We start from the raw sequence: 25,811 nt of genomic DNA, 5'->3' as shown, positions 1-25,811 counted from the left end.
CAAGAGTTCAGCACAGTTGCAAGATTGCAAGATACAAGACCAATACACAAAAACTAACTGTTCTTGGATCAGAAAACTTAATATTGTTAAATAGGTGAAATTCCCTAAATTGATATATCGATTGAATGCATCCCCACAAGAATCCCATTTGCAGCCTTTGTAGAAATTGACAAGCTGAACTGTAAATATTTCTGAATAGTCAAAATAATATTGAGAAAGAACAATCAAGATGGAAAACTCACATTTACAATTTCAAAAGTTAATACAAAGCCAAAGTAATGAGGCCAAAGATAATGCCAGAGATAGACAAGCCTTTAGTCAACTGGTTTTTGACAAGAGTACCAACACCATTCAGTGACTGAGAAATGGGTATCTTCTCAACAAAGGGTCCCAAATAGATCCTTACCTCACACCCCATACAAAAATTAACCCCTTATTGATAAAAACTTAAAAGTAAAAGCAAAAACTATAAAAACTCTCAAAAGAAAACAAGGATCCTTGAATGAATGAATTCTTAGACCCAAGAAAAGACTGGATTTTATAAAACATAAAAACTTTTGTGCTTCAAAGGACAATATGAAGAAAGTGGAAAGAATATATTACAGAATGTAGGAAATATTTGCAAATCATATCTACATTCATTATATCTATAATATATAGAGAACTATTATAATTCAATAATAAAGACAGCTAATCTACTTTTAAAATGGCAAAAGATCTGACCAGGCATTTCTCCAAAGTTGTACAAATGACTAATAAGCACATGAAAATGTGCTCAACATCATTAGTCATCAAAGAAATATAAATCAAAATCACATTGAAATACCTTTTCACAGCCACTAGATCAGTTATAATTAAAAAGATTATAATGCATGTTGGCAATATCAGAACTCTCAGACACTAATAGGAATGCACAATGATTAAGCCACTTTGGAAAACAGACAGTCCCTCAAATGGCTCAATCTACTGTGAACCAGCAATTCTAGTCCTATGTAAATACCTAAGAGAAATGAAAACATACGGCCAAGTGAAAACTCATAAATGAATGTTGAAGGTACCCTAACAGCCAACAATGAAAAGAATCCAAATGTCCATCAACTGATATATGGCTAAACAAAACACTGTATAGCCATAAAATGGAATTATTTGTTCACTGAAAATGAAATACTGATACATGTTATAACATAAACTTAAAAACATTATGCTAAGTAAATGAAGTGAGTTTGCAAATAACCACATATCGTATGATTCCATATGTACAGAGTCCAGAATAGGCAAAATCTATAAAGAAAGAAATACGAGCTAGGGGGTGGGGGTTGAGGTCAGGGAATGATGGCTAAAGAGTACAGGGTTTCTTTTGGTAGGGTGCCAAAAAAAATGTTCCAAAATTGATTCTGGTGATGGTCACAGAAGTCTGAATTTATTAAAAACCAGTGAACTGTATGCTTTAAATAAATGTTGTTTTATATAATATTACACAATAAATGAAAAAAGAAAACCATAAAAAACATATAAGGTACAAAGTGGAAGACTACTGATCCCCATCCCTAGCATAGTTTAACTTAATCCCCTTTATAACAATATTTTACTTCAACTTCTGGGCTGCAAAGCCAGTAATATTTTAGTGATCAAAATACAGAGTCAATAGATTGTTTTTAACTATTGCATGTCTTCCAGAGAGAGAGAATGAATTGGTAACATAACATTTACCTTCCTTCTCCTTCCCTACAATTAGGACAGGAGCAGGCAACTCTTCGAAGTCTCTTGCCAGGCTGTACCTCTTGGTCAGAAGCTTGCTGGCCTTGCTGCAAATGCACTTGTGTGAGTTGGTCAGGACTAACAGCACCTATCGTTGCATTAGCAATTCCTCCAACTGCTACAGTTACAGGAGCTATTGTAGCCTGTTGGACTTTTACTCCATCTTGTCCTTGCTGCTGACCTAAAAGGGAGAAATAAAAGAGTATTATAATGTCTATTTCTAGAGAAACAATAAAGAAGCAAATGCCATGTGGACATTTTAAAGTTACCACATTTGTTCCAATAGATTATATGTGAAAAGTGCAAAAAGCAAAGGGGCCAATAACCTTTATTAAGCCAACTCTCCTAAAACATAATATTCTTATTTTAGTAGTTCAGGCTGCATCTATATCTGGTAGGTGGGACTAGTCATGCATCATGTAACCCTCCATGGCTTGATTTCTCCACTTGTATAAGATAATTGCATTAGCTATCTACCTACTTTACTAAAGTGCTGTGAGGATTCAGGAAACATTTGAAAAAGCAGCTCTGAAATCCTCATATGAAAGATTATATATAAATACTAAGTGCAATTATTACAATTTCCACATTAAGTAATATATCTCATTCACTCCAAGAAAATGCAGGAATTAAAAGTAACAAAGGATTAGATTTCATGGATATTTCTAATTCTTAAATACATTTAAGCAAAAATTTCTTTACTGATGAGTTTTTTTTTAAGTTACAACACTGACTTAGCTTAAAAATTTTTAAATTCAAAACCATCCATACTGTCACAATACTCATGAAACAGACATTTAGAATATTATTACTTTATTCACTCGGATTAGTTAAGACTTTACCTCTTCAGTCGGTATGTATACTAGTTTTACTTCTTTGCTTAGGGGAAAATTATTATAGAACATAGTATGAACAAAAAAATCTACTCACAAGTCTTAAATTGATCCTGACATATGTGTGGGTATGCCTTTTGATTATCCTTTCTTTAAACATAGCTCTACTTTTCCCCACCCGGTATAGGAATAACAAATAAGTGAAAGGACAAGAAAGAAAACACCAATTTATGAAGGAATGTGCCCACCTAAGAGAGCTAATATAAGGACTAATGTTAATTTTTACAAATGCTTCACCACAGTCCCTGGCACAGAATTGTTCATTACATGCCAGCTATTATTACTACCAGTCTCCACAGAGTTGGGTGGCAATGCAAGAATCACCTATGGTAGCAGACACAAAACATTTTGACTACAGGACAGAAAATAAATGAACTTATTTTAAAGCTGCATATATAGTATTTAAACATATGGAGTAGCCAGGAAGAGACAATAAAAACAAGCAAGTGAGGGCCTCCCCGGTGGCGCAGCGGTTGAGCGCTGGGTTGCGAAGCTACCCGCGGCCTCTGCGGCGCCGGTTCGATCCCCGGCTGCTCCCCGGCCACCGGAGGAGGGTCCCACATGGCGCGTAGACCTCTCCTGCCGCCCACTGCTCCCCTCAGCAGTGTACTTCGGTCCTTCTGCCTGCTCTGCTCCCTGCTCTGGCTCTGGTGAATTCTCTCACCCTCCCGCGCTTCTGACTGTACCCAGTGCATGTATAAACCAAACAAACAAACAAATAATAAATAAATAAATAAGACATGCCTCTAGAAAATTAAAAAAAAAAAAAAAACAAGCAAGTGAGAAAAATCTCTTCTGCATATTTATTTATTTATTTTTTAAAATATAGAGGCATTTTTTTTATTTATTTATTTGTTTTTACATGCACTGGGTACAGTCAGAAGCACGGGAGGGTGAGAGAATTCACCAGAGCCAGAGCAGGGAGCAGAGCAGGCAGAAGGACCGAAGTACACTGCTGAGGGGAGCAGCGGGCGGCAGGAGAGGTCTGCGCGCCATGTGGGACCCTCCTCCAGTGGCCGGGGAGCAGCCGGGAATCGAACCGGCGCCGCAGAGGCTGCGGGCAGCTTTGCAACCCAGCGCTCAACCGCTGCGCCACTGGGGAGGCCCCTTCTGCATATTTAAAACATTCTGAAACCTATGGTAGCACACACAACCATAATACAAATAAAAAAAAGTGCTTTACCACTGTTTTACTAAGGCTACATACTTTAATTCTATTACTAAACTTTACAATTTTGTTCACCTGTGAATTAACATGACGTGATAGGTAAACAATGCAAGTAAAGTCTGAAGTTGTGAATTCATGTCCCATCTGTTGAATGCACTTGGAGATACTCAGTTTCTGCACCTAATAATACTGACCTACTAAAGCCCTGACCTCTACCTTAAAGAGTTGTTTTAAAAGATCAAGTTTATTTCCTAAGGGTAAAGCCTTTGTAAATTGTAAAACATTACCTAAATGTAAAGTGTATTATGCCTCCATAAATACTATGTATCTTTTGAGCACATACAAATTTTACAGTCAGTAAAATGATTTCTTAATGATGACCCTGATTAAGCAACTATTCAAATTATTAGTATCTAGAAACACAATGATATACATATACTTCCCCTGTTTACTACAAAAAACACACTTCTGGAAATGGGAGTTTTATCTGAACCAGCACTATATAGTCTTCATACAAGTCCCTGTAGAGATGCAGGTATTTTAAGTTAACAAGTACTCTTTTTCTCTTCTTCGTTCCTCCCCGATCCCCACACCCCCCCACCCCCACCCCGATTTTCACTACTCCCGAACTTCCCCCCTCTCCCTCCCTTTCTGGATGTCTCATATCTGTGGTTAGCTTTCAAGGTTTGTCTTTGTCTGACTATAAGTTGGCAAATACTCATTGTATCTCCTAAAGTCATGAGATATTTCCAGCCATAATTTTTCCAGCTACTGTTTATACAACAGTTGGTCATTCCTGTCAGGTTGCAGTGGTATTTAAGGTGCTCTTCATTATGCCAAAGAACCACTAGGGATCTCTAATGACTCAGTGGCTAATTATTTTCCTCCAGATCCCTTGACCATTTCCTTGATAAATTCCTCAAGTCTCCAAATTGTGGGCATTATGTCTTCAGTACCTAACAACTTGGCAAGTTATTCAATGAATACTAAGCAGACATACTTGAATTTATATATTTAAGTATGACACTTCTCTTGACTTCCTCACCTAGAATTTCGAGACAGTTCAAGTTCAACATAACTCAATACCACTTTCCTTTCATTTCCACTGCTACCAATGAAGTGCAGCCATCAAACTCTTTACACAAAGGCCTCATTTTAGCTTAATTCCATGGCCTCTCAGACCTCATCTTGTATTAGTCTCTCCCTTGCTCACTCTGCTCCTGACAGAGCCTTTTATCCTGGATCTTAAATCAGGTTCATTCCCTTCTTAAGGGCCATTGCCATAAGAACACCCTAATGGCCAGCAGGGACAGTGGTGCTGAATACCTCTCCCAACACCTTCTGAGATCAGATCAATTTATTAGAGACATCTAGGATGTCTCTGTATTGATCTTTGCATAGAGAGCTATGGTAATACTCTGGTCCCAATAAAAATCTTTCCTCTTTAGAAATACCACTCCTGACCACATCATCTAAAATGGTTTCCTTTAACCTATCTCTGTATTGTCACTAAGTCACTGTCTTGACCCTTATTTATTTCTTTTTTTTTTGGCCTCACTTTTGAGTTTCAACTGCTTTTAGCATAAAGCATAATTACCTGTTAGACTTACTGCGCCATGCCCAGCATTTGAACCAGCATCCAACACAGTAGTCACTCAATAACAAAAGCATCATAAATACAATTTTAAAAATTATTTCAACTCTTGTTTCTATTAATTTCTCCCTTTTAGTAAATATGCTACTACCAATCTCCTTGTTACCCATACTCAGAACCTTAAAAAATACAAAAACTAACTTTAGGCTACTTCTCCTTTACCCATTATATTTAGTAATTGCCAAGTTATAACTGCACCTAGGCGCATAGCTCTTGCATTCACTTCTTTCAGTTGCCAGCACCACCACCCTGGTCTAGGTCCATGTATCTTCCTTTACCAACTTAAAGGGACCTTTGTCTCCTATCTTATCCTTTAAACTGCTATCAGCAAAAATAAAATGATATTCTGATATCACTTCCATGCTAATTCATTTTCAATTGGTCTCCCTTGACCAAAGCCTAGCATTCAAAACATCCCAACGTAAGGACTTAGTTCCTGGCTCACAGACTTCCTCCTAATAGCCAAATCAAATCCAACATGCATTTATTTTCTAAGTAAGCATTATTATAGGATTGCTTTGCTGCATTTCACACCACTGACCACTTTGTTCTTGAAACTTTACTGAGCTCTCTGCATCATCAGAAACACCTTCCTTTGCTGTTAACTTTCTAAACAGTTTTTAAATCTAAACTAAAGTTGCATCCTTATGTGTTTTATCTACATTGGTTGCCTTAATTCATCTCCCATTCTCTCTTCAAACTACAGAAATTAAATGCCCATTTCATCCATTCCTCCGCTAAATCATGACAGGGCTTTATTTGTTGGTAAATTAAAAATATTCTTCTTTTGGATCTTACTTCACCTCTCTGAAGCACATGGAAGCTTCCAATTTCACTCTTTAAACTCTCTCCTTCTTGTGCTTCATTCATAGTACTTACTGTTGGTGTTCCAGCATTTCTCTAACCACTCCCACTTGATACCCTTTTCTCAGCCTCTCTCACTTTGCTCTGCCTAGGCTACTCTCCAGGTCTTTGACTTTTCATTCTAACTCTCTCCTTGGGTAATGTCATCCACTTCCACAGCTTTTACTACTGTGTAAAAGCTGATTATCTTCCAAATCTGTATCTTCTGCCCAAGTGTCTCTGAGTATCAAACTCTTATTGTCAATTGCCAGGGAACATTTCCACTCAGATATCTCACAAGCAATGTGTTTAGGAATCAGACAGTTTACCTAGCTCTCCTAAATGAGGTCTTACTGTCCAAATAATAACACCTGGAAGTCATTCTTGATACTCCTCCATTTCCTTCATCCCTCACATTAACAGTATGTATCATTTACTTACTATGTGAAAAAGTACTTTAGAGGATCCTTCACATATATTGTTTACTGCTATACCTATGGGTGTGGTATTGCTGTCTCAATTTTAAGTTGAGGGAACTGAAGTCCTAGAGGGATATTAAACATCTAAAGTCTAAATAGCTAAGTGACAGCATTTGGGATCTGAGCCAGTTCCAGCTAGGTCCAAAGGCTATTTATTCTCTGCCATATATATACTTACATTGACCAGTAACGGCTCATTATTCTACCTCTTCAAAATATCTCATTTTCCCATTCTCAGTGCCTGTAAATTAGTGCAGGTCCTTATCACCATTTTATCAGTTTTGTCCTTTCCATTGTATCAAATTTGGTTCCCCAGAAAACCAATGGACCCTCAGTGCATTCACAATAAGGTCACTATTTCTTTGAATAGTAGTGCATAAAACTCTGCACAATCTAGCTCTCACTAATGTTCACAGCTTCCTCTCTTGGCACTCCTCCTCCATTCCCTCTCTCAAAACCAAGCAACACTGAACTGTTTTCTCTAATGTCTAACGCTTGTCTCTGAGTCTTCAAGTAACATACAGCTGGAATCCAACATACTCTCTTATCCCAAAAGCCCATCTCCCTTGTTTTGACAAAAGCTAATCCATGTCATAAAACTCAGTTCATGTGGCATCCCTTTGGAAAGTCTTCCTAATAAAGTGCTTCTGTCTGATAGATGCACTGATAAAGTACCCCAGTGTAGATCAGACATTTCTTCCCTTTCTTCCCATAATATCTGGTGCATGACTTTATCTTATTAATAGACAAACTATACAGCTAGTGTATACAGTAAATACTTGTTTGCCTTTCCAATTAGATCATAAATTATTATCTTTGAGGAGCCTTACTGTCCATTCCTAAAAATGTACTACCTGGGTTACTAGATTCATGAACAAATGATTAGCCCACATACTAATGGATGTTGTCACTGAGTTAAAATTAAGAGTACAGGAATTTTTCCTAACATTTTTATATAGAATGATGTGGATATAGCGTAACTTATTAACTAGAGAATGCAGTTGCATGAAGAGAGAATTATTAATTATGAGTCAGTCAGGAAACAATAAGGCTGTAATTTTTAAATGAACATAGAAAAGTATGGTCAAGGGCCTCCCTGATAGCACAAGGGATTAAGTCTTAGCACCAGGAAGCAATCAGCAGCCACTGCAGCATGAGTTCGATCCCCTGCCAGGGAGCTGACCCACATGGCATAGCAGACCTCTCCTGTCTCACCCACTGCTCCCCTCAGCAGTGTATTTCAATCAGTGCACCTGTTCTGCTCCCCGCTCTGTCTCTGGTGAATCCTCTCACCCCTACCCCCTACCTATGACCTACACCCCTATATGTATAAATAAATCTTAAAAAAAAAAAAAGTATGGTCAAATTTAAGCAAAATGGCTAGTTTGCCAGAATGATCCTGCGTTCCATTTGCCAAGTAAACACTGGTTGATAAAGACATTAAATATAAGTTTTCCCGGTTTCTTTTATCAGATATCATCTCATTCTATCACAATATTAATCACAGATTATTTCTAATAAAAGCTGCTCAAGACAAAGGATTTCTTTGCAGTTTTATGTCACTTTTCCTTTGACAATTCCAAGTTCTTGACATAATGAAAGTACTTAATGAATGCTTCTTAATTAAAGAGAATGGTAATCTAAATCCATGTAAACATAACAGCAATAGATCACAGAGCTAATACTAATAATAACTTACAACAGATATGCAATATGCATGAGCAAGATATAAAAAATAAATTGATATTTACCACAATTCTATCCTGCTTCATTAATCTAGAATTCAGATCATATAGGAAAACATCCCAGACTGTAAATCACAACCTGTCACTAAAAGCATCGTGTTTTTCTCTTAGGTATCAGATTTATCCTATAAAATTTGTTACCCATATTCAGCAAAATCTTTTTTGAAGAGCATTCTACAGTATACTTAAAAATGTAAAAAGGGCCTCCCTGGTGGTGCAAGGGGTTAGGCACCGCACTGTGGAGCGGTCCACGGCCTCTGCAGTGTGAGTTCGATCCCCGGCCGGCCAGGGAGCAACCCACATGGCGCAGCAGACCTCTCCTGTGTCTCACCTGCTGCTTCCCTCAGCAGTATATTTCGGTCAGTCTGTCTGTTCTGCTCCCCACTCTGTCTCTGGTGGGTCCTCTCACCCTCCCATGTCTCTGGCCTGTACCCAGCTTTTGTATGCATAAATAAATAAAAATTTAAAAAAATACATTTACAGAATGGACAAAACTCAATTTAAAAAAAAAATAAGAAAACAAAACAGTAAATTAACAAATACACACACACAACCTTGCCATTTAATAAAGGGGTAAGCTAAGATTATCTATTTTCTAACTAGTATCAGGAAGGTTAAGATAGTTTACTATTACAGGTATATAAGTAAGTTTTTAATCCTTCTGCTTTTAACAACAATGCATGCTTGCCATAGAAAAGTATGAAGGAGGAAGTAAAATCATACATGTATCAATCCATAGATTACTACCACTATCATTTTGGTCTATTCATTTCTAACTTTATTTTGTGAATTTTGATAATGATGCAATTCTACTACATAAACAATTCTGTGTTCTGTTCTTTTTTATTTACTTAATACAGGAGTTATAAAGTTAGTACGAATTCCTTTAATATAATGGTTGTACAATATTCTGTCATATATAACTACAATGTATTAAAAAAATTACCATAATTTACAAAACCATTACCCTAATATTAGACACTTTGGTTATTTGAAACAGTCATTACAAGTATCATATAAGTAACACAAATAATGAACAAGTTGAACAAAAACATTTTTCATTATTATTTCTAAGGGATAGTCCTAAAAGTGAGGGATTACTGTATCAAAGGCTATAAAACATAAAACTTTGCAGATTACAATATCATCTATATATAAAATTATATAAGTACATAGAAAGAGCTCTATTCAGTATATGTATATGAGAGTACTCTTGCAGAAGAAAATTCAGTAAGATTTAAAAACAACACTTAATAGACAAAAAATTGGTATCTCCTATGGTGGGTTACTAATAGTGATTTCTATTCTCATCTCTAATATTCTCTATGTATCTTGAAAGTATATGCCAATGCACCAATGTAGTAAGATAAAGAAATAGACCTACATAGTAAAAATAGTCTAGTACATCAAATTATTAGAATAAGGTATTTCAGCAGGATGACCAAATATAAGATCAACATTGAAAAAAAAAAAAAAATCAACAGCGTCCCTCTACAACTCCACAACACTCAGTTCAAAAAATGAAAATGTGGGCCTCCCTGGTGGCGCAAGGGGTTAAGACGCAACCTATGAAGCTCTCTGCAACCACTGCAGCATGAGTTCGATCCCCGGCCAGGAAACAACCCATATGGCACAGCAGACCTCTCCTGACTCGCCTGCTGCTCCCCTCAGCAGTGTACTTCAGTCAATCGCCCTCTTCTGTTCCCCACTCTGTCTCTAGTGAATCCTTTCACCCTCCACACCTCGGGCCTGTACCCCAGTTATTGTATACATAAATATTTTTTTAAAATAATAAATAAAAATGTATTCCATTCACATCAGGAACAGCAATAATAAACACCTGAGAATCGATCTAAGTAGAAAGGTGCACAGCCTTGAGGAAGATTTAATAAAGACATGAGTAGAGAGAAACACAAGTTCTTGAATGATTATATGGAAATAATCATCATATCAATATATTAATTATACATTATATAAATGTATAATCATTATATACATGTATTAATATTTTGTAAATATTTCCTATAAAGTAAATGAATCAGAAAATTAATGAATGCCCATAAAACTCTACTAGCTGATTCAACATGTGAAAAATAAGCCATGACAATTTTGAAAAGGGAGAACAGCAGAAAATAATGATGTTACAAAGCTATAGTAATTGCAACAATGTGGTAGTGGCTTAGGAATGAGTAAAAGAACTGATTCCAGAGAAGAAAACAGATGTATGTATACATGAGAACCTCGTATATGATAAAAATGCTATCTCTTATCAAAGGGAAAAAGAAATAAGTGTATTGACTTGGGACTGTGAATTAGCCAGTAATATAAATTTGGAAATAAGCTTTAACAGGTGTGAATAGATAAATTCTAGTGTACTATGGTAGTTAAAAGAATAATATCCTGAGTTTGGAAATTATGCTTATTACAAAGAATTTTTTTTTTACAAGTTTTGTCATACAACTCTCTTTTTTTTTTTTTTTTAAGATTTATCCATTTATTTATACAAGCACTGGGCACAGTCAGAAGCACAGGAGGGTGAGAGAATTCACCAGAGCCAGAGTGGGGAACAGAACAGGCAGACTGACGAAATATACTGTTGAGGGGAGCAGCGGGAGAGGCAGGAGTGGTCTGTCGCGCCATGTGGGACCCTCACAGGCGGCCGGGGATCAAACTGGTGCTACAGAGGCTGCTTTGCAGCCCAGCGCTCAATGGCTGTGCCACCAGCGGAGGCCCCAAAGAATTTCTTGAAGTTACTCAAGAGTGTAACTACTTACTTTTCCACAGATCAACATAACCTGAGAATATTAAGAAATAAGCACTCTCAGCACTTATTAAATGAAGGTGAACCATATTAGCCAAGACTTCCAGTAGTATTTACATACGATAGGCCACACACAACTTGTAAACCAAAATTAAGTTATTGAGTAGGCAGAAGAGATGGTTTAACAAAACCTACAGATTAAACAGAGCTTTGGGGTCAGACAGATCTGTCTTTTAAGTTCTAATTCTCTGCAGTTTCTTTCTGTTAGAACCTAGGAGTGGCAGGAATCAACTGAGATAATATGTGTGTAACCCACTTAGCACAATGTTTGGAATAAGAGAAACATGCTAGAGAAATGTTAACTCTAATACACTTAACACTCTTTATGTTACTAAATACAAACACTTAATAACAGCCAGTCATATGTCTATAAATCTTAGACGTTTAGATGAAAACCTAGTATACAAGTGAGACTTAATCATTCAATAAACATTTCCCAAGTACCTGCTATATGCTGAACACAACTAGGAAAATAAAATGTAACTTGAAACTCTCACATATAGGACAGACAAGCTCAACAACAAAAACATGCATAGATATTTGAGCAGTACAGAAGAAATAACTTTACTGTAAAGAAGAAACAATGATGGTTTCAAAGGAGATGAAAGAGCTTGCAGTGTGAAAAGGAAAGCAAAGAGGAAGGCAATGGGAAGGATATATTTAAAGGCTGAACTCTGACAGCATATTCCTGGAGACAGAAGTGGGGCTAAAGATAGGGCTGGAGGGATTGTTCAGCAATTTAAGAAATTATTCAATTTCTTAAAGAAGTGATTTTTCTAGGGTAAGGTCAGGGGATGGTCCTTATTAAGACATGCTCATTGTCCCATTTTCGATTCAGAGAATAGCTGCCATATAATAATCATTTATGTTTACTAAATTTCCCAAATGCCCAGAACTGAACTCAAGTACTTTACATTTATACTATGTCATCCACTGCTCTCCTCAGGCTCTGAGAGGTTATGTAAATTTCCCAAGGTCACACAGCCACTATTAACTAACAAACCCAGATAAAAACTTAAGTCAGCCTGAATCTGTACTCTATTACAATTGGCTATACTATTTCCCTGGGAACCAGGGATATTATTGGGTTTTTGGAGCCTATAAAGAATTATAAACAATCTTAAGTAGGGCAATTAATTAATTCTAATTTACATTTTAGATATAATAATGCCATCACTTCAAATGGAATTAAATGTGGAAGTTCTAGCCATAATTTTTTTAGTAAGACCTGGAGAAGATCTATCATATCCTCCAAATTACAGTATGGGCATCAATAAGTCAGTGTTCTATTATGGTTTTTACTCAGATTTGATAGAAAAGTTGCCTTGACAAAAACTATGCATAAATTTAACATTTGTGTTTCCACTACCTTTGTACTAAAAAAAAAAAAAAAAAAAAAAAACACCAACAAAGCCAACATTGATTTACAGGCCAAATAGCTCTTCAAATGGATCAGAAATTCAACAATGCTTAAGAGACATTAGAATGTATTTCTAATGCAGATATCTCAGAAAAACCCCCCTCTTAATTTTGATGTGTGAAGATGGCTTGTCTTTTGAACCTCTCTGAACTAGGAAGGAAAGGCAACTCTAGTCACTTAGAATCTACTGTTAATGAACTATGGCAGGTGGCAATGAAATTTATTTATTTCCTATTTCAAGTCCCAGGGAATTAACCATTATTCATGAATAACAAATAAGGGAATGAAGCGCAGATATGGGTATTTTTAAAAATGTACCCTAAACCTCACAAATGATCAGATATGTACCAAATTCAAGAAAGTCTGAGGAAGAACTCCATTTCTACAGAATGAACATTTAAGCAGGGGCATCTAAGCAGAATTAAGAAGGAGAAAACATTGCTTATAAGAAGACAAACACCATCTCCAAACTTTCTGTACTACATAACCCTATTAGTAAAAAAAATCTTGATTTCAGAATCTAATATATTTATAACTTACATGTATATGATAAATGTATACATTATAAATAAACACAAGCAGACATTTTAAATTATTTGGTTAGAAAATAAAATAATATTTTCTTGGTGCCTTCTGTTTTGGAGACTAATGCCTTTCAAAATAGCACAAGATGTAAGACATAAACAGACAGAAGACCTGTAAGACATAACCATGAAAATTAAAAAAAAAAAAAAAAACCCAACCTAGACACATTGGCAAAAGTTTGTCTATGGAAATTGCTAAAAGCTCAATAAGTTTGCTCAAAAACCATTGTAACTTATATAGTTTGAAACAGCTATTTGATTTGGAGATCCATCTAAAATGTTTTGATAAAAACAGAAACAAAAAGCAGTGCAGTCATCACTGTGGACTCTACAATTCCCAAAAGTGTCACACCAAGATTGAGGACACTATAAAAATCCATCAGTATGTAAAAGCGTTTCGGACAAGAAGGAACACTAAATAGATTAAAATAGTCATTGCAAAAAATAACTTTTCCTATAGAATTTTATATGTAGTATTGGATCGAAGTTTAATTCAGATGGCATTTTTATTTTTTTTTAAAGATTTATTTATGCATATAAGAGCTGTGGTACAGGCCAGAGATGCAGGCGGTGAGAGGATTCACCAGAGACAGAGTGGGGTACAGAACAGGCAGACTGACTGAAACACACTGCTGAGGGGAGCAGCGGGAGAGTCAGGAGAGGTCTGCGCCTCGCCATGTGGGTTGCTCCCTGGCCGGCCCAGAATCGAACTCGTGCTGCAGAAGGTGCAGATTGCTTCATAGTGCAGTGCTTAACCCCTTGTGCCACCGGGGAGGCAGCCCTCAGAGGGCTTTTTTTTTTTTTTAAAGATTTATTTATACAAGAACTGGGGAAAAGGCCAGACACGCAGGAGGGTGAAAGAATTCACCAGAGACAGAGCAGGGAGCAGACAGGCAGAAGGACCGAGGACCGAAGACCAGGGACCAAGGACACTGCTGAGGGGAGCAGCAGACTGAGGACTAAAGACATGGCCTCGCCATGTGGGATTCTCCCCAGCTGGCAGGCCGGGAATCAAACTGGCACTGCAGAGGCTGCGGACAGTTTCACAGCGCTGCGCTCAACCTGCTGGGCCACCAGGGAGGCCCCCCAGATGGCATTTTTAATGCTCAGTATTGAATATGGGAAAAAGTGAAGAGTGAGAATTTATTATTCTTTATCTAGAATTACTAAATTTAAAAACAAACATTAATGAAGGTATCATTTTTCTAGGTGTGAGAAAAGGAAACCCTATAGCAGTGAGTACAGTTTCAATCCTGAGGAAAATCATAACAGTTTCATGTCAGGCACTGTGTTAGGCCCCTTCACATACTTCACACACAACTTGCTGAACACAGGTTATTACTCCTGAAGACCACCTACCTCCCACTGCTCTCATTTCATGTTCACCAGTTAACTTTTTTAATAATTTAGTTTCCTAGGTACTGTGACCCCAAAATATTGGGTTGTTGGAAAAGTCGTGACATATTTTTTCTGATTTTTTAAGTAAAAAGGCATAATGATTTTTCCAACAACCCAACAGAAGGTTAAGAGCATTCTAATATTTAGCTAAGATTTACCTCAACTTCTATCTAAAAGGAAAAATAAGGCATTCTAGTTTCTAAATCAGCCTCTTATGAATTATGATTTTATAATTTGATTTCTCTGAAAATCCTCAGAATTTCAAAGCTAGAGACTAAATCAGATCTATTTTGACTCAAAGAATCACATTAGGAAGCTCTTCTCTGAAATAGGAAAATTACTTAACCATTTTAAGATAATCAATTACAAGCATTTCAATACTGCAATAATAATTTAAATGCAGGCTGACAACTTTCAGTGTTCATATGAGCTAAAATAAATAGCTTGCAACTTACACAAAAACATACAAAATACACCTTGAGTCACCAAGCTCAAATGTGCCTAAATAAGAACTCTTAGAAACAGTGGCATAGACCCCCCACTATAGACTGGAATACCTAAGTGTCATGAGAGTTAACAGACCTCCATAAATGCCTAGTTTAAGAATTATGACCCTGGTGAATGTGAACACACTCATTTTCTAGAGTTGATGCTCCACAGAAAAATCCTGCTTGTCCTCTACACTTGACTTGTAGCAGTATTACTCCTACAATCTATCATGAATAATGATTTTTTTCTTTTTCTTCTTTACGTGAAATTCTTTGGTGTTAGTTTGTAATAAAATTTCACACATTCCTCTAAAATTATTTGGTTACAGATTATTAGAAGGCAGTTCTTAGAGTTAGAAATTAACAACACACACACAGGAACTCAATTTAAATGTATCTTTCCTCATATAGGAGAACCAAACAAGGGATCAGGGGGAAAACAAAAGCAAAATTTATAGTCAAACTATAAATTAGAGACATTCAGCAGGGGAGGAGGTGGGAGAGGGATCCAAGCAGAGGAGGGAAGAGCACAAGAGACAATGGTGACTGTGCAAGTGTAACTTGCTGGAGGGAACTTTATGGGGATTACACTGAGAGGAGAAATCAAACATAGCACAAAAATGAACAACGATGTAAAATATATATATATATATATAAAATTATCTATCCTCATTATTTACAAATAATTCAATGTGTAAAGCAGCTCCAGTTCATGCATTCAATTCAACTTATGGAAATATGCATTTATTGTGTGTCCCCCATGTGTCAGGAATACACAGATGATTAAGGTAGGATATGGGGAGAAAAGCTCAATCAAAACAAGAATATATATACACTAATCTCTGACTCCTTGTTATTTCTATTTATTCTTGCTTTTATCCTGATTATCTTTCAACCGTAAACTTACCCCAGTTAGACAACCAGTTATCACAAAAGATCTATACAATTACTTTAGATAGAACTGTAATTATTTTTTAAATTTTATTTAAATAAAAAAAGATTTTCCTTCATTTCATTCAATCTTTATTAAATCATTTATCTAAGAGGGCAGTGAAAAAATTAAAGGAAAACTTGACTCTCTATAGAATTCAAAGCATGTTCCAGTTCTTTAGAGGGAAATTAAGTCACCATAGGTGTCCTCAACCGGTATGACCTCTATCACATAGCCTGTCCTACTTTAGGCTCCCTCACCTCTTGAAAATGAAATGCATTAAAGTTTAATAACTTGAAAAATCTGCAAATAGAGATCTATGAAGGTTTTCAGGAAAAGAGAAGGAGTACATTCTTTTTTTTTTTTTTTTTAAAGATTTACTTATTTATTTATACAAGCACTGGGTACAGCCAGAAGTCCGAAGGGTGAGAGAATTCACCAGAGCCAGAGTGGAGAGCACAACAGGCAGAGAGACGAAGTACACTGCTGAGGGGAGCAGCAGGCAGCAGGAGAGGTCTGCGCGCCATGTGGGACCCTCGCCTGGTGACCGGGGATCGAACCAGCGCTGCAGAGGCTGTGGGCAGCCCCGCAACCCAAGAGGAGTACATTCTTAAACCTGGGTTTGTTAAGCATGTGATAAAGATGTGAAAAGTCAAGAGGCAGAGAAGCCAATTAAGAAGCAGCTCTTTTACCTTTTGGATGATGAGGCCCTGAAAAAGAACACTGACAAGAGAAGGAAGAACTAAATACAGGACTAATTATTATAATAAACAACTGCTAGCACTTGGTGAAAACTATTCTGTGCTCTAAGCACTATGCAAAGCACTTCACACCATTAAAGAAAAACATGATCATTACTATTTTACAGGTGAGGACACTAGGATATACAGAAACACTTGATCAAATGGTTAAACCAAGACTGAATCAAGATCTGCTTTATTCCAAAATTCAGTCAACAAACGATAAATTTTAGTTAAAATTTCTGTTATGGAGGTGGTCAAATCAGCCTATAAGAATTTTAGTTTGGCTTGAGAAGGAGTAGGCTGAGCCCATTACCCAAAACAGAAAAACAGAGTTGGGTGGGGCCTCCTTCGTGGTACAAGGGGTTAAGACACAGCACTATGAAGCTACATGTAGCCACTGCAGCATGAGTTCAATCCCCAGCCAGGAAGCTGACCCATATGGTGCAGCAGACCTCTCCTGCCTGCTGCTCCCCTCAGCAGTGTATTTTAGTCAATCTGCCTGTTCTGTTCCCCACTCTGTCTCTAGTGAATCCTCTCACACACACACCCCCACCTCTGGCCTGTACCCTAGTTCTTGTATGCATAAGTAAATAAATAACTCTTAAAAAAGAAAAGAAAAAGAAAAATAAGAGAAGGGTAAGCATATTTGGAAAGGAAAATCAGTTCTGAATTCAAGATGGTCCTTATAAGCAGAACCACAACTAAAATTCTGTCATCAATTAAAACTGCTCCACCTGTAATTCAGGCCTAACACTGCCCTCTTCTCCGACCCATTTCATCTCCTGCTGCTTTTCTTACTCCCCACACTTTTGAATTTCATCTTCATCCTTGTGTTGCTCTCTATAGTGATTTGACGAGACACTCCTTTGCTAATCCCTTGCCTCTCTGAACTTCTGCCATATCTGGTAGTAACTCTACTACCACCACCTCGGGAAATGATGATTTTACCTCCGATTACTGCCATATTCAGTTTTTCCTTAGTCCTCACTCTCTAATCCTTCCCACTCCATTAGTTCTAAGTTCCTACTAAGCTATCTTCTTAAAATTAGATTATCCTCTCCTCTCATTATCGTCCATATTATACAATCTAAAATGCATATCTGACCATGCTATTTACTCCCTTAAAGGCACCCCATAACTTTCAGGATATAGTTTTAAATTCCTTATCATGGCAAGGGAAGTCTCCATGACGTGGTCCTGGCTACCAAGGCTGTAATAGCAAATGAACTCTTGGTAAGAACACATGACTCTTACCTTTGCCTGCAATGTCCTTTGTCAACTTCTAATCATCCTACTTATCTCCTCAAGAAAACCTTCCTCAAAAATCCCCTCATTTGAACTTTTACAGAAGAGGGGCCCTTTCAAAGCAATTCACACTGTATCATAACTAATTTTATTTCTAAACACCCACCCCCATCGTGCCTTCTTCAGCATCAATACCTAGTACAGTACCTGGCAAATAATAAGCCCCCCAAACATATACTAAATAAATTAACATGATCAATCATATTGATTGATCTGTATCAGCCTCCACAATACCATCCTCTCCTGTTTTCAAACTTTTCCAAAGTGTGTCCTATACTTGCTTAGTCAATATTTTCACCACTTTTGTCACTTAAATGCTTTTAGTCTTGCTATAGCATTCTCTATGGTTTATGAAGTAGTGCTGCCCTTTAAAACTTTCTGCAATAATAAAAAATACTCTATACCAGGACAGTCCAATATGGATACCATGAGCTCTCAAAATATCATTAGTGTAACTCAGGAAATAATTTTCTAATTTTAGTTAATATTACCTTAAATAGTCACATATGGACAAGTGGCATTCATCTGAACAGCACAGTTCTCATTTTACCAAAGTGATTCAAATGCAAAATCCAATGAACTTTTCTCAACACCTCTCCAAATCATCTTTACAACATTCAACACTTTCTGAGATTCGTCTCAGCTGTTGACATATCATTCTATTCTTTTCCCACCTCTCTGCCTGCTCTCACTTTTCTTGACTCAACGCTCTCCTTTCGGAAAAATATAATTCTAAGTCTAGTTCTTATCTTTCTGCACTTCAAACTCAAAAACTATCTCCCTCATTCATTTTACATACTGCCAAAATTTCAACCACCATCTCTATGTAGAAGACTTTCAAATCCAAAATATGAATTCTGATCACTCTTCTGAGATCCAATCCTTCTTTACTGTTTTTTATTTAGATGGTACAATACCTCTCATGTGCATCTAGCCTCAAACCTTTAAGAGCTACTCTTAAGTTAGTCTTCCTCTCATATTTATGCATCAAATCCCATCTATTAGATTTTCTTAAAGTCTTCTGAGTCACACCCTTGACACCCAAGAAGTGAATTTCCTGCTACTCCTATGTCTACTGCAAACTAAAACACCATTTTACAAATGATACTTCCTTTTCCTTAGTCCTTCAAAAATGCATACATTCAGGGCCTCCCTGGTGGCGCAAGGGGTTAAGACGCAACCTATGAAGCTGTTCGCAGCCACTGCGGGACAAGTTCAATCCCTCGGCCAGCCAGGGAGCTACCTGCGTGGTGCAGCAGACCTCTCCTGACTCACCCGCTGCTCCCCTCAGCAGTGTACTTCAGTCAGTCTGCCTGTTCTGTTCCCCACTCTGTCTCTGGTGAATCCTCTCACCCCCCCCCCCGCATCTCTGTCCTGTACCCCAGCTCTTGTATGCATAAATAAATTAATCTTTTTAAAAAAGATTTTTTTTAAATCTTTAGTTGTTAAGTGTCTCTGGTTGCTGATTTTCCTTTTCTTATTACTTGCTACTTTTCAATTACGTGTACTTGAAAAGTACATTCACAAAGTCCGAGATCTGACACTGTTACTCTACAACCAGACCTGATAAACCTTGTCAACTTCATTGTCTATCATTCCCCTCAGATGGTGTGCCAATATTTAATATATATACATAATATATTCCAGTTTCCTCTCATTTGCACTTGTTTTTCTTGTCCATAATGCCTTCCTTCTTTATTCACTCCTTTCCCTCAAAAACCAGTTTAAACCCTCTAGGCTTCATGAAGCCTTCGTTTCCAACCTGGCACTCAATTGCTTTTTCCTCTTTTTAATTTCAATATCACTACTATTTACCAATCAATTTGCTTATATATGTCATTGTGATTTATTTCTATATACTGCATTTTATTTTAACATATATTTTGTCTCCTCGCCTGAATCAGAAGCTTTTATAAGACAAAGACTTTGTCTTATACCATATTTATTCCTTGAAATCTAGCCCTCTGCCTACACTTAGTAGGAATTTAAGAAATAATCATGAAAAAAGTACATGTAATTGAAAAGTAGCAAGTAATAAGAAAAGGAAAATCAGCAACCAGAGACACTAACAACTAAATGGGTAGAATAGGAAATAAGAGGGGGAAAAACAATCAAATGTGAAAGCAAAGAATATGGGCAAGGTGATAACAAAATCAGGCATTAATGCGCTAACATTCAAAAATTTAGGACCACAATGATCATCAAATGACTTGGGATTTTTCTGCCTTACAAACAGTTCATCCAAACAAGCAATGTCTAAAATAAATAGGTAAAAAACATAATTTGTGTTTTAATTACATTTCATCCCTTATAATGGTATTTATTTTAATGAAATCTGATCTAGCTTGTGCTGATCATGTTCCCACAACATCAGAATAGTAGCCTTAGAGAGTTTATACCTTATCTGTCTAGCCATGGAAATACAGAACTAGCACTCAGTGCTATGAGAGAACAATATGCCTTGCAGGTTCTTAGGGTCACAGCTTAAAATAGTTGCATAGTTCAGGGCCAAGGGATGCTGGGCCAACACTGTTAGGCTGTCATGATCAGTCTAAACCCATAGATGACTATTTTAAGCAACAAATAGAGCAACCAGGAAATACTAGCTTTCTATCTTCAAGAGCAGATGAACCAGCCACAGATTTTCTCTAAAAACTTAAAACCATGAAAGAACCATCCTACATCCTCCACCATGCAATCTAGGCTCATGTTCAGTTGTAGGAAATTTAGCTCTAGTCATTCTTTGACTTCCAGTTAAGATGAGAAGACTATGGACCATCTTTGTGAGGGTGGAGGAAGAGGATTTTTTAATAATATTGACTTGCTTGTACACAACATTTGACATATTTGGGGGATAAAGAGATCAAAACATAGGCAAAGAAGGGTTTTATTCAATGAACAAATTGCTTCAATGAATGAATTTAAAATGTGATTTTTAAAAACTCATTTATAGAAATAAACTGACAGAACTGTTTGTACATTTAAGAGATCAATTTAAGTAATTTAAAAATGTATGCAGACAAGGAATGAACTTTACTGTAAAATTATAACTAAAATCTAATTCTCTTAAGGGCTCTTTACATTTCCTCTTCAAAAAAAGTTGTAAGAATTCTTAAGTTTAATTATTTTGTCCTTTAATTTCTTCATCATCATAAAGCCCTGAAATGTTATGAATTTAAAATACCTATACTATTTCAAAAAACTAGTTATTTATTTCATTAATTGCACACAGCTAACATATCTCAAGATTATTTCCACATACGTATATTTAATCAAAACATATGGCAAAAGATGGGAAATGTAAAAGAATGTAAAAGAACTAATAAAAAACCAAAATATTGGACCATAGTCATATGCCTTTTCTTTTTGTCATATTAGGAAGTTTAATTATTATTTCACATTTCTACTTTGTTGCTCCTTGGAAAAGTTCAGTGTGCTTTTTTATCAGCTGCAAAGATCTAGTGATTATCGAAGACTATTCTTTTCTGCTTACCCTTGATAATATTAAAAAGGAAACGAGCATGTGAGTATTTCATTTCTACACCTAGTAAATACTATAAATTTAGAGAATGGTTTAGAAAAACAAACACACTTATGTATCTATCTTAGAAAGTGTAAAAAAGTTACTAAGTTCTTCCAAAGGATGCCACTAGATTTGTATCACATAAAAGTTTTAGTTTTAATTAGTAAATGATTTTTAAAACCTAAATAAAAAAATAAAATTTGGTCAGATTTATAGTATCAGAAAATGGCTGCCCATGTTTCAGTATGAAATGGAACTAAAATGCCAAAAGAAATAACTTAATTGCTTAATGTGACTTTTACTAGCCATTACAAACTACAAACTCAATATAAAACAGATACATATCAGTTAAAAATAATTTTGCATTACTATAGAATACTGAGGTTTTCATGCTACTGGAGAATAAAATAGATATCTGATTTTACTCAATTAACAAAAAACCAAATCATTCCAAAAGATGAAATCTAAAGTTTCTATATGCATACTACAGCTGAAATATTAGTTCTTGAAATAAATGAAGTCTTGAAAAATACATTAAGAAAAATGAAAAAATATAAAATAAATTTTGTCAATAGTGTTGCATATTCTCCATAAACTATTTATTAAACACCAACTATATGCAAGGTACTGTATCTCTGCACACTGGAAGAAGCCATGATGATAAGGGTTCTGTTAGAAGTAGTACAATGGACCATTTTTAGTTCCCATTTATAGCTGTTTATTTTCCATTACAATAGCTAAAAGCTGTGGCAATAAGAGCATTTCAGAGCCTCTAGGTATAACAGTTGGCAAGAAAAGGGTAGCTGGGAAATCTGGCAGAGACTGGAATTTTTTTTCATAATGCTTGAGTTCCCAAATGAACCAGATTATTTTACATTGTTCTTTCATGATTTAAGATTGTACTATAAAATGAAGTTGCTAAGTGCTTTATTCAATATGATTAAAAATATATAATTTCTCTTACTTAGAAGTTATGCCCTTACTCAGTAAGTTATGCCCTGAGTTATTACTTCAGTTATTAAGAGTGTATTTCTTTAGGGCCTCTCCGGTGGCGCAGCGGTTGAGCGCTGGGTTGCAAAGCTGCCGGCGACCTCTGCGGCGCCGGTTCGATCCCCGGCTGCTCCCCGGCCACCGAAGGAGGGTCCCACATGGCGCGCAGACCTCCTCTGCCGCCCGCTGCTCCCCTCAGCAGTGTACTTCAGTCCTTCTGCCTACTCTGCTCCCCGCTCTGGCTCTGGTGAATTCTCTCACCCTCCCGCACTTCTGACTGTACCCAGTGCATGTATAAACAAAACGAACGAACAAACAAACAAACAAATAAATAAATAAATAAATAAATTAAAAAATGCCTCTTAAAAAAAAAAAAAGTGTATTTCTTTAATCTGACCTAATTTTTTTCTACTAATGTAATTTTATTTTGTTCAAGCTTTTTGAAGAAATTGAAAACTATCAGTAGTATTTGTATAGAGGGCCAATTTTTTTTTTTTTTTAAAGATTTATTTATTTATTTTTATTTATTTATACAAGCACTGGGTACAGTCAGAAGCGCGAGAGGGTGAGAGAATTCACCAGAGCCAGAGCGGGGAGGAGAGCAGGCAGAAGGACCGAAGTACACTGCTGAGGGGAGCAGCGGGCGGCAGGAGAGGTCTGCGCGCCATGTGGGACCCTCCGCCGGTGGCCTGGGAGGAGCCGAGGATCAAACCAGCGCTGCAGAGGCTGCGGGCAGCCTCGCAACCCAGAGCTCAACCGCCGCGCCACTGGGGAGGCTAGAGGGCCAATTTTAAGAAACATCTCAAGCTTTCTTTCTCTTTCTTCAAATGTGTAGAACCAAACCTGAGCCAACATAGAGATCCAGTAATACAGAAGCAGAAGTGATGATGCAGAAATTGGTATTCTCTATGCTTCAGCACTTCTAGAAGAAAATTCTAAACCTCCAGTAAAAGAAAATGTTCTCACGATACCTCTTAGAATACAGAATAAGAAATACAAAAGTAAAACTAAGTTATTTCACAGCAAATCTTGTACATTTACATTTCAATATTATTTCTACAGGAAAAAAAAAAAAACTACCCAAAAATCCACTAAGGAAAACCCATTAAAAATCCTCATTTCTTGACTCACTATAATTCATTCTTTTTTTTCGAATCAACAATTTCTCATTACCTTGGTTCACAATAAGATTATTAGACCCAGTCAAATTTATTATAAGAGTGCAAATACTGAAAAGTGCTTATAATAAAATATTTAGTGTAACGGCGGCAACGTTTCTAAGATTGTAACTCTAACACTGGAAACAAAAGTGAAGGGGGTAAAAAAAAAAAAAGAAAACAAAAAAAGCTAGATTAGTTTTACAAGCTGGAAAAACTATATCAATTGGAACAATTACTTAGCAACCAAACCACTGCCACTTGGGACAGGAGAAAACAAAATTAACTTTAAGACCTTATTCCCTAGAGATAAGGAAAGAAACATGAAAAACTTGCCTGTAATTTTCTGCCTACTAAAACAGCTTATGACACCTGAATGCCTGTTTAAGCCTCAAGGTGCAGACCTGGGTTATCCTGAGTTTGTCAACAACTAAGGATGTGATTTGGGGTTAACAACACATTCACTTTGACCTTTAGTTGTTTCACCAACAAACAAAAGAACTAAATAAAGGATGATCTTGTATAGGTAGCTAGGTATCAGAATTATGTCATCTTCCAATGAGGTTAAAAAGAATTTTATACACACACACGTGTATATACAAACATATGTATGCATATAAATATGTATTTCAATACCATTCTGAATCTCTGTTCAAGTTACTTCTAAAGAAAACTTCAAACTTTAACAACATTTAATACTATTTCTTGATGATAAAATATTTTGCCATAAAGATTATTGAAGAATTCAGTAGCCTACTGTTTGAAATAAAGTGACAGAAAATTTGAGGTACATTAAGTCCACAGATAAGATCATCAGTGAATATTTGTTGTACATGGTTTCCAAGAGAAGTGGGGGCAGGGAATGCCATGCCACATGGAGCCATACCAGGAAGCACCAGAGGTCTAAGAGGCAGGAGAGGGAAGGGAAGAAGCTGTGGGTGCAAGTCTTCATTATGGTTCCCACAGGAAGGAAAAAAAGCAAGGCAGGAGAAACAGAGGCAGTGAAAACAGGCTCAGGACTGGCAAATTTGAATAATCTCCAAGGACTAAGGGGCACAGGGTCAGTCCCTAGTAGTCAGTATATACCTGGCCCTGGAGTGCTTTTGGGACAGGTGGATGGGGGCCTGAAATGTGAGGTCCAATAAAGGAGGTGGTTGGGGAGTAGACTCCAGATTAGCTGGTTTGCAACTGAAAAGCACTTAAAGGGCCGTTGTTTACTATTCCTAAGAGCTGGTTAGTCCTCCTGGAAAGGACAAACCCCTCCAGGGTCAGTAAGGTCCCAGATACAAAACATCAAAATACAGAAAATAAAACCCACAGTTAACATATCCATTAAGTTAACTAACAGGGAAATCTTATTTCTACCAAGTATTTATTGAGCACTCATGATACATAAGCAAGCTAAGAATATAAAAATAATCATACAATAGAAAATAAGACTGCAAAATGCTAAGTACAAACACTAATTTAGAAGAAAAGACTATAGGTAAATTTATAACAATTATAATTTACATCTATTTGGTACTTTGACATTTACAAAACATTTTTCACACATTATTCCATTTAATCCTTAGAAAAACCCTGCATAGTAGAGAGAGTTTAACCTCATTTTTACAGGTGGTATGACTAAGGCTCAAGAAAGCCAAAGTGTTACAGGGCAGGGAGAGGGGCAGCCCAAACCCCGCAAACCTGCCTATTCTAAATGGGTTCTGTCATCCGCCGCATCAACACAAAACATATGACACTTTAATGGGAAGGAACTTTAATTAGGAAACAATACAGGAAAGGCAAAGAATCTAGTTTCTAAATAAAGCACCCAAAGTTACCCATTCCCTCGTGGGTAAAAGTCCATCCATATGGGATCGGCCCAGAACAAGGCCCCAAAGCCCGCCACAAGTCTAAAGCATCTTC

General features: G+C 36.7%; 1 protein-coding gene across 1 annotated transcript in view; it reads right to left on the bottom strand.

Annotated features, from left to right (window-relative positions):
• SP4 (Sp4 transcription factor) overlaps positions 1 to 25,811 on the bottom strand; it is a 71,054-nt gene that overhangs the window by 25,679 nt on the left and 19,564 nt on the right. The window contains exon 4 of the mRNA XM_037508902.2: positions 1,711 to 1,939. Coding sequence (XP_037364799.1) covers positions 1,711 to 1,939 — 229 coding nt within the window. The remainder of the gene's footprint in view (positions 1 to 1,710; positions 1,940 to 25,811) is intronic.

The sequence above is a fragment of the Talpa occidentalis genome, unplaced genomic scaffold, assembly GCF_014898055.3.
Source record: "Talpa occidentalis isolate TD23 unplaced genomic scaffold, MPIMG_talOcc4v2.1, whole genome shotgun sequence".
Taxonomy (NCBI): Eukaryota; Metazoa; Chordata; class Mammalia; order Eulipotyphla; family Talpidae; genus Talpa; species Talpa occidentalis.
Note: the sequence above shows the minus strand (reverse complement) of the source record. Positions and strands in the feature narration are given on the sequence as shown.